Source organism: Lolium perenne, chromosome 4 (genome assembly GCF_019359855.2).
Source record: "Lolium perenne isolate Kyuss_39 chromosome 4, Kyuss_2.0, whole genome shotgun sequence".
NCBI lineage: Eukaryota > Viridiplantae > Streptophyta > Magnoliopsida > Poales > Poaceae > Lolium > Lolium perenne.
The window spans coordinates 368,679,964-368,690,550 of NC_067247.2; the positions used below are offsets into that span (position 1 = coordinate 368,679,964).

Sequence of the window (10,587 nt, forward strand, 5' to 3'; positions counted from 1 at the left end):
GTTTCGAGTTACAAATATGAGCAACCGAACCAGTATCAAATACCCAGGTACTAGTGCGAGAACCAGTAAGATAAACATCTATAACATGTATATCAGATATACCTTCTTTCTTCTTCTTAACAAGGCCGCTCTTCAGATCCGCCAAATACTTGGAGCAATTACGCTTCCAGTGTCCCTTCTCCTTGCAGTAATAACACTCAGCATCAGGCTTAGGGCCAGTCTTAGGTTTCACAGGAGACGTGGCAGCTTTCTTGCCACCTTCTTGAATTTTCCTTTAGACTTGCCCTGTTTCTTGAAACTGGTGGTCTTGTTGACCATCAACACTTGGTGCTCTTTCTTGATCTCAATCTCAGCAGATTTCAGCATGGAGAAGAGTTCAGGTAACTCTTTGTTCATGTTCTGCATATTGTAGTTCATCACAAAGTTCTTGTAACTAGGTGGCAGTGATTGAAGGACACGATTAATCCCCAGTCGATTAGGAATCACTATTCCCAAATCACTGAGTTTCTTCGCATGCCCGGTCATGGCGAGCATGTGCTCACTAACAGAGCTGCCTTCTTCCATCATCCAACTGAAGAAGTGTTTCGATGCTTCATAGCATTCCACGGCCGCATGAGTTTCAAAGATAGTTTTCAACTCATTGACTAACTCATGTGGATCGTGGTGCTCAAAACGTTTTTGAAGATCGGCTTCCAGACTGCACAGGATGGCACACTGAATTTGAGAGTACCGAGTTTTCCGAGTAGCGTAAACATTCTTTACTTCATCGGGTTCAGTTTCTGCAGGAGGGTCACCTAGCGGTGCATCAAGCACATATTGCAGATTTCCGCCATTGAGGAAGATCCTCACATGACGGAACCAGTCGGTGAAGTTGCTACCGTTGCTCTTAAGCTTTTCTTTCTCTAGGAACTGGTTAAAATTGATTGGGGACGCCATATCTACAACATATATTTGCAATAGTTTAGACTAATGTTTATGACAAATTGAGTTCAAATTTTAATTCAACATAATTAAAAACTAGGTGAACTCCCACTCAAAACAATATCCTTCGCATTGTTTTAGTGATCACACGAACCAAATCCACCACACCAAGTCCGATCATCACGAGTCAAGATGTAACTTCAATGGCGAACACTCAAAGTGTTCATCATATTAATCATATGATTCATGCTCTACCTTTCGGTATCACGTGTTCCGAGACCATGTCTGTACATGCTAGGCTCGTCAAGGTCACCTTAGTATCCGCATGTGCAAAACTGTCTTGCACCCGTTGTATGCACTTGTTGAGTCTATCACACCCGATCATCACGAGATGCTTCGAAACGACAAGTCTTGGCAACGGTGCTACTAAGGATGAACACTTTATTATCTTGATATTTTAGTGAGAGGGATCATCTTATAATGCTACCGTCGCGATCTAAGCAAAATAAGATGCATAAAGGATTAACATCACATGCAGTTCATATGTGATATGATATGGCCCTTTTGTCTTTGCGCCTTTGATCTTCATCTCCAAAGCACGGACATGATCTCCATCATCAACGGGCATGATCTCCATCATCGTCGGCGAAGCACCAAGGTCAATGGCGCCGTCTTCATGATTGTCCTCCATGTAGCAACTATTACAACTACTTTGAAATACTACTCAACATGAAATTTAAAAACAACCATAAGGCTCCTGCCGGTTGCCACAATACAATAATGATCATCTCATACATAGTCATCATCACATTATGGCCATATCACATCACCAAACCCTGCAAAAACAAGTTAGACGTTCTCTAATTTGGTTTGCATATTTTACGTGGTTTAGGGTTTTCGAGTAAGATCTAATCTACCTACGAACATGAACCACAACGGTGATACTAGTGTTGTCAATAGAAGAGTAAATTGAATCTTCACTATAGTAGGAGAGACAGACACCCGCAAAGCCACTTATGCAATACAAGTTGCATGTCGAGCGTGGAGCAAATCTCATGAACGCGGTCATGTAAAGTTAGCCCGAGCCGCTTCATCCCACTATGCCACAAAGATGCAAAGTACTCAAACTAAAGATAACAAAAGCATCAACCCCCACAAAACCATTGTGTTCTACTCGTGCAACCATCTATGCATAGACACGGCTCTGATACCACTGAAGGATAACGTTGCATAGAAAACAAAAAATTTCCTACCGCGAACACGCAATCCAAGCCAAGATGCAATCTAGAAGACGGTAGCAACGAGGGGATGGTCGAGACTCACCCTTGAAGATTTCCAAAGCCTACAAGATGAGGCTCTTGTTGCTGCGGTAGACGTTCACTTGCCGCTTGCAAAAGCGCGTAGAAGATCTTGATCACGGCGCCACGAACGGGCAGCACCTCCGTACTCGGTCACACGTTCAGTTGTTGATGAAGACGACGTCCACCTCCCCGTTCCAGCGGGCAGCGGAAGTAGTAGCTCCTCTTGAATCCGACAGCATGACGGCGTGGTGTCGGTGGCGGTGGAGAATCCCGGCGGAGCTTCGCTAAGCGTGCGGGGAAGAAGGAGGAGTGGGGCGGCTAGGGTTTGGGGAGAGGGGGGCGCCGGCCATCTATGGGGTGCGGCCACCTTGTAGTGTTGGGGTGGCCGGCCCCCTCCCCTTGGCCCTCATTATATAGGTGGAACACCCAAGAGTTGGTCTACAAGTCTTCGAATAAGACCCCAAACCAAAACCTTCCATATGACATGAAACCTACCCAAGCTAGGACTCCCACTAGAGGTGGGATTCCCACCTTCCCTTGGGAGGGGGTGGCCGGCCACCTTAGGTGGAGTCCACCTGGGACTCCACCCCTTAGGGTTGGCCGGCCATGGTGGTGGAGTCCCTTCGGGACTCCGCCTTCCAAAGTGACTTTCTTTCGGAATATTCTAGAACCTTCTAGAACCTTCCATAAATGCATCGGACCATTTTCAAACACATAAAATGACTTCCTATATATGAATCTTATTCTCCGGACCATTCCGGAACTCCTCGTGATGTCCGGGATCTCATCCGGGACTTCGAACAAATATTCGAACTCCATTCCATATTCAAGTTCTACTATTACAACATCAAACCTTAAGTGTGTCACCCTACGGTTCGTGAACTATGTAGACATGGTTGAGATCTCTCTCCGACCAATAACCAATAGCGGGATCTGGAGATCCATAATGGCTCCCACATATTCAACGATGACTTAGTGATCGAATGAACCATTCACATACGATACCAATTCCCTTTGTCACGCGATATTTTACTTGTCCGAGGTTTGATCATCGGTATCACTCTATACCTTGTTCAACCTCGTCTCCTGACAAGTACTCTTTACTCGTACCGTGGTATGTGGTCTCTTATGAACTTATTCATATGCTTGCAAGACATTTAGACGACATTCCACCGAGAGGGCCCAGAGTATATCTATCTGTCATCGGGATGGACAAATCCCACTGTTGATCCATATGCCTCAACTCATACTTTCTGGATACTTAATCCCACCTTTATAACCACCCATTTACGCAGTGGCGTTTGATGTAATCAAAGTACCTTTCCGGTATAAGTGATTTACATGATCTCATGGTCGAAAGGACTAGGTAACTATGTATCGAAAGCTTATAGCAAATAACTTAATGACGTGATCTTATGCTACGCTTAATTGGGTGTGTCCATTACATCATTCATATAATGATATAACCTTGTTATTAATAACATCCAATGTTCATGATTATGAAACTAATCATGTATTAATCAACAAGCTAGTTAAGAGGCTTACTAGGGATTCTTTGTTGTTTACATAACACACATGTATCAATGTTTCGGTTAATACAATTATAGCATGGTATATAAACATTTATCATAAACATAAAGATATATAATAACCACTTTTATTATTGCCTCTTGGGCATATCTCCAACACTCGGACTATTTTGCCTTGCAGTTCCTTCGGGAGGTGTAGCTGCGAACGCTGCTCCCATGGCGCCACATCCTGCCATGGCCATGTTATACAACGCTTCTCTTGGATCTCCGGGAGGTGGTCTGGACGCCAGGATGAAAGCTTGTGTCGCCATGTACACTGCTTCCGGTGTTTTTGGGATGATATTCCCCCTCGTGTCGATTGACATGAAGGACATGTCTAGGTTTTGGATTAGAGTCTCTCTTTCAGCCTCCGGTATATTTTGGAGCCGAGATCTTGCTCTCCTCCGAGATTCTCTGTGACTATCTCCCGAAGTTCCTGACTGTCGACTTAACTCCGCTCTTCGCCTGCTTGACGCGGAAGCTGCCTCCCTTCTTCTATTCAGAGCAGCTGTCTCTTTTTCCAATTCTCTTCCAGCTCGAGCAAGCCTATATTGGTAAGCCTGCAATTCTTCGACCGTAGCAGTTGTCTCCATTGGTTCAGAACCATCCATAGCTCTTGCTGCTCTATCCCACGCTGCTTGTGGAAGTTGAATCCTAACGCGTGGTGTAGGCCCGACATATTTAGTGCCCAAACCACGCCTTAGGTCAGAGGGATCGACATATGGATTTCCCAATTCGTCGAAAGCCTCTGATGTCTCCTCCTGATTGCGACTTGTTTCTCCGATGGCATAGATCTGATGATATTTTGAGTTCTGAACTTCGCTTGGTTTGGTGACACCATCATAAAGATTGGTGAAGACCTTTCCAATAGAGATGGACTTGTCGATGAAGTCGAAGCTGTCGGTGTCGCTCGAATCATCGCTTATATAGGAGTCCGCGGATGACTCGAAGGACATGTCGCTGAATATCTTGGCGATTTTTTCGCTTGCCTTGGTGCCAATGAAGCGTGGCGATGAAATCTCCTCGTCGCTTGACTCGATGGATGATGCTGAGCTTGAGAAGTCAGGATCAACCGCCGATAATCCTGATGAGATCGGAACTTCGAGACGATACGCTCCTTCTTTCTCGACACGGAAGTGGAACTTTCCAAACGTCATCTCCATGGGCTCCTCCAGATATGCATATGCATCCAAACGGGAGGGCGGGTGAGGTATAAAATCAACTAGACCAGTTTCGATCTGTTTACCTCTATCCATGATGTTGCTTGCCACCGATGAAGTCGACGATCTTGAACGTGCCATCGAGATCAGCTCCTTGTCGCCTCTAGATCCCACAGACGGCGCCAATTGACAAGGTATTAACTTTTCAATGCCTACAAATAGTAGACTAGGGTTTCGTTGGATGTAGAGGGCAAGTAGATCTCGAAGGTTTCAGCCGAAAAGTACTCGACGATGTAAAAACTAGGGTTTGTGAGACAATGATTCGATCCTTTCTTTATCCCTCGACTCCCCCTTATATAGGAGGCGGAGCCGAGGGATTCGTGATATACAAGTTTACAGAGTCCGGGAGGGTTTCTAACCCATCCCGCAAGATTACAAACGATGACTCCTATTACAACTCTAGCTTTCCTTAATAGTATCTTGGGCTTCCGAATCTTCTTATTCTTCGGGTCATGGGCCTTCAGTAAACCCCGGGTACCATATTCGGCAGGCCCATTGGGTATGCCTATGTCATGAGGTAACATGGTAGGAGAGGAAAAGAGGAAAAAGCTGTTTTAGCCATAGCGGTACTACCGGTACCAGGAGCGGTAGTAGCGCTACCCTACTGGTGCCGCTTTGAGCTACCGCTCTGAGGATTGCACACGAGATTGTCGCACAGAACAAGTTACGGTACCTTTACGGTACCATGAGCGGTAGTACCGCTTGCCAGCGGTAGTACCGCCCACGGTACCGCTCAAGTACCGTAACATGTTACGGCAGTACCGCTCCTGGTACCGCTTCGGTACCGCTTTGGATCCAGTAAGGTCTGGACCCTATTGCGGTACCGCGAGCGGTAGTACCGCAATGTGTCCACGTGGACAAGTTCTGTGGGGATTCGAACTCAGAGCGGTAGTACCGCTTCCCGGAAGCGGTAGTACCGCTTAGGCAAAAACAGCACATAACGGTTGGATTTTGGAGGGACCTATATAAAGGCCCCTTCTTCCCCAGCTCGTTTTCAGCTCTTCTCTCTCCCTCTCCTCCATTGTTGCTGAGCTCAAACTTAGTGGATCTCCCTCCCTACCCAATAAATCTTGCCCATACTTTGAGGAGTGGTGGAGGAGACCCCGATCTATCGTTCTACCGAGAGAAATTTCACCAATTCGTGGTACTCCTTAGTGGATCTTGGTGGTAGAGTTCCTATAGTGGAATCTTGGAAGAAGTGCATCCATGAAGGCTAGCTTGGTGTTGTACTAACCCCATGGGTTGTTGGGAGCCTCCTTGTGGTGTGGAGCTCGCCCCAACCTTGTGAAGGAATCACCGCCTCGACCGGTGCCTTAGTGGAGAAGGGGGAGCACCTTTGTGGAGCTCTCTCGAGGAAGAAGGTGAGGCCTTCCTTCGTGGTGTGGCCGTCTAGCCTCTTGTGTGAGGCTAGCACCTCCTCAATGCAGACGTACTCCCTTTTGTGGGAGGAACTGCGAAAACAAACCTCGCCTCGTCTCCGCGCCCTCCGGTTGTCCCGCTCCTTACTCTTACTATCTTGTGTTGTTCCTTTGCTTGTTGTACTTGTCTAGGATCATTGTAGGATCACCCCCATTGCTAAAGCTATCACCTTTATCTTCCGTTGCACTAAAAATTGAAAAAGGCTAAAACTTGACGTAGCGCCCATTCACCCCCCCCCCCCTCTTGTTCGCTACGATCCATTCACCAGCCCCGTCCCCCAAACCCGTTTTTTGTCTGGCGCGGCTCGAAACGGTGTCCGGCGCCCCGAGCCCGTCCCCGCTACACATGGGACACTCCGGGCACGCCGAACACAACGAAAAGCGAGGCGAGGCGTGACGGGACCGACACGTCAGCGGCTCGGAAGCCTAAGACCCCGTCGCCTACCTTTGGTCAAGCGATGTTAATGGCGTCCCAGTTTTCCCAGACGCGGGGACGTTGTGCATGGCCGTGTGGCCATCCGCGCAGGCGTTATTGCGTGCAACCAACCGCTGCCGCTTCGCCTGTCGCCGCTGTACATTAAGAGGCCCTGTGGTACATACCACTCTCTCGCCGCTCCCAAATCTTCTCCTCGCCGCCCCCAGATCTTCTCCTCACCGTTCCAAGCAATATCGTCGTCCTCCCGCAAGATCGCCGCGACGAACGGCTTCGGCCGCGGCAGCCTCACCGTGAAGGAGGCGTGGGCGTTGTACCGCACGGGATATCCCGTCCCGGCGGACATGCGCCTGCCAAGCAGCGGTGGCTGGAAGATGGCTGTGAACGGCATTGGCGTCCCGCCGCCGACGCCGGGCACGGAGCGCTGGAAGGACGCCATCAGGCCCGGCGGGCTGCACTCGACGCTGAGGAGCGGGTCGATCCGACCCGGGCGGCCAAAGACAACGACGCCTGGTGGGGCGCCTACTTCAAGGCGCAATACGACATGGAAATGTGCAGCACCACCGGCCTCGTCGGTAGGCCGAACAGCTGGAACAGGGACGGCCGCGCCCTGTTCTGGGGCGTTCCGGGGCGCACCCTGCAGAACGTCATCCACGGCATCCAGAATGGCGCTCCAAGGTTGGAGGCGCCGTCCTCACCGCCACCGTCTCACGCAGCGCAATGGCAGCCGAGGAGGACGTAATCGTCCTCCTCCAACTCGTCCTCCTCAGGACCGGCCCGATCGACGCCGTCCTCGTCGTACCGCTCCGCGCCCTACAACGTCCCCAATCGCGTGGTGAAGGAGGAGCCGGCGACGCCCGTCAATCCGAGGCGCGGCGGCAGCGGCAGCCGGTGGCAGCAAGAGAGGCGCGGCGGCGCCCTCCTCATCCCAAAGCCGGAGGTGAAGGAGGATCAGGACGACGAGGAAGCGGCGAAGGCGGCGCGGCTGGCGGAGTACGAGCGGCAGCAGCGGCTCATCCCCAGCAGCGACGACCCCGAGGACTGCCCAGGGCTGCGAGCGGCGTTCTTGGCGTCGTTGAACGACAAGGACGCCTGGAGGGGTGACCTCGACACGGCGGTCGCCATGTCCATCCGCAACACCGGAAAGCCACTCGTGGACCTCACCGACGACGGCGAGGCAGGACCAAGCGGCCTGGTGAAGGACGAGTCCGTCGACGAGCCCGACGAGCGCGTCAAGCAGGAGGTCGTCACCGACGACATGTACAACTTCCACCAGTACTACGACGCCTCCGGCCACAAGTACTTCTAGATTAGGTTTAGTTTAAATTTAATCGAATTTCGTTCGAACCTACGTAATATATAGCAAGTTTGGACGAATTTAATCGAATCTCGCTCAAGTTTAAAATTTCCAAAATTTTATTTGGGGGACGCGAATGGGGAGAGACGTCCCCAAACACGGCACGAACAAAACACGTCCCCAAACGCTTAATCCGGCGCCGTTTGGGGGACGCGACTGGAGATACTCTAAGTCTGCGGGGAACAAGTGGTAACCTCCAACGAGCTAAAAATTCCAACCGAAAACGGACGAAAAGTGTCGAAAACATGTGACACTTGGTGAAAATTCAGAAAAAAACTACGGAGATCAAGAGAGAGACAGGGTTTTAAGCCAACACTGTTGCCGGTTCACTATATTGAACCATTTAAAAGTTTTATAAATAGAATTCAGCAGAGTAGTTGATAGATCATCACAGCAATAACCGACGTAGTAGAGCGCGCATATCAATCTAGTCCTTTTTATTTGTTTTTATTTCCCTCCTCTTCGCTGGAGTTTTTTTTTTTTGAGAAACGCAGTACAAACGCAGACGCATTGCTGTTATCGTCGTCTTGTGTTTCCGCTTTGTCGTCCGTCCCAACAAGTGCTTTGGCCAAAGCTTCCTCCTTTGCTTGTTTGAGTGCCTTGATCAGCTTACGTAGGCAGGCGTCTACATCTCTGTTTTTCGACTTGGGCATGAGGTTCTCGGCCACGTCGGCAGGTGACATGTCGACCTCCCCAAGAAGCTGCCGGATTTCGTGGAAAAGCTCGTGGTCGGCGATGTGCAGGTAGTTCTTGGCGAGCACTTTGAAGGACTCGAAGCAAGCGTATGACATCTCGATGTGTGAATCCATCCTGCCCCGTCGAATGAGCGCTGGGTCAAGCTTGTCCTTGTGGTTGGTTGTGAACACGATGATCCGCTCGCCGCCGCAGGTGGACCAAAGCCCATCGATGAAGTTGAGCAGCCCCGACAGCGTCACCTTGCTATCTTCATCCTCACGGCCGCCTGCTGGCGTCGGCAGGGTCGTCTTCTTTTTCTTCCTGCCCTTGTCCTTCTTCTCCTTGGTTTTGCGTTTGCCGGTGAGATCGATGGAGCAGTCGATGTCCTCGACCACGATGATGGACTTTCCTGTCGTCTCTATGAAGATCCTGCGTAGCTCGGTGTTGTTCTTCACCGCCGTCAGCTCGAGGTCGTAGATATCGTAATCGAGATAGTTGGCCATGGCGGCGATCATGGTGGACTTGCCCGTGCCGGGTGGCCCGAACAGCAGGTAGCCGCGCTTCCACGCCTTGCCGATGGAGGCGTAGTAGTCCTTCCCGTCGCGGAACATCTCGAGGTCGTCGATTATGCTCTGCTTTTTGCCGGGGTCCATGCCGAGCGTTGCGAAGGTGGAGGGATGCTCGAGCTTGACGTGGCTCCACGTGCGGCCATAGTAGCCGGACCAGAGGCTGCTGGGGTTGTTGGTGAAGAGGCGGCGCTGGCGGTTCCGCATGATGGCGGCTCGGCCCTCGGCGAGGACGTGCGGTAGGTAGAGAGCGTCGACGAGACCGCGGTGGCGGTGGTGGAAGGTGAGGCAGTACATGCGGCGAGCCTCTTCCCTGGCGGACCAGCTGATGATGTTGCTGCGGGGGAGCATCTTGGTCTTGCGCCACCAGAGCTTGGCGCCGCGGAACTGGTCGACCACCTCCTCGTGGTCGTCGACGGCCACGCGCAAGCGATCGCTGCCAGGAGCGTGGTCTGCTCGGAGGCGGCGGGCGCTGGAGGCGCAGGTGGCGCTGAGGTATTGCCTCCGTGGAGATGTAGGCCTCGCTGCGGCTGAAGGAATCGGGGATGTGCTCATCGATGGAGATGGTGACATAGGGCGACATAGCCGTGTGCAAACGGCGGGCGAGGGTGGTTAGGTAGTCCTGGAGCTGAGCGGGGACGTACTGCTTCACCATGGACCAGAGGAAGATGAGGCTGGCCACCGCCGACCACAACCCGGCCCAGCCGTAGCCGTGGACGTGAGCGTCGCCGCCGATCGTCTCCATATATACGCGCGGTGCCGTGTAAGTCCGTATCCGGTACCGTTAGGCTGTTCTGCATTTCACTAAACATAGCTCAGGCGTCTTTCTGATGACTTGATTTATAGCAGCAATAAATTTCCCGCTTTCTCTCAAAAAAAATAAACAACACACACGTTGTTGCCAGCTTTTGAATTACTCGTGTAAAGTGTAAAATTAGCCAATAATTTATAACAAATGTTGTTGCCCAGAACCATCCATCGTGAAGAAATTGGTAAAACTTTTTGACTAGCTAGACCGGTGATTAGGAATGAAGCAACATAAGAAATTGCCTGCCAAGTTCCCTCACAATCCAGAAATAACATGTGATAAATTGATCATGAAAAATCAAAGGAGCACGCAGCGACGAG

The 10,587-nt window shown here is 50.7% G+C and overlaps 1 protein-coding gene and 1 pseudogene across 1 annotated transcript in view; both read right to left on the reverse strand.

Moving 5' to 3' along the window:
- LOC127349134 (uncharacterized) overlaps window positions 1–7,986 on the reverse strand; it is a 29,711-nt gene extending 21,725 nt beyond the window's left edge. The window contains exons 1-2 of the mRNA XM_071818320.1: window positions 7,954–7,986; window positions 7,154–7,498 (exon numbers count right to left, since the gene is read on the reverse strand). Of these exons, the coding sequence (XP_071674421.1) occupies window positions 7,154–7,498; window positions 7,954–7,986 (378 nt within the window). The remainder of the gene's footprint in view (window positions 1–7,153; window positions 7,499–7,953) is intronic.
- A 517-nt stretch (window positions 7,987–8,503) lies between these two features.
- Window positions 8,504–10,245, reverse strand: LOC127296648 (AAA-ATPase At3g28580-like; annotated as a pseudogene).
- Window positions 10,246–10,587: the final 342 nt, after the last annotated feature.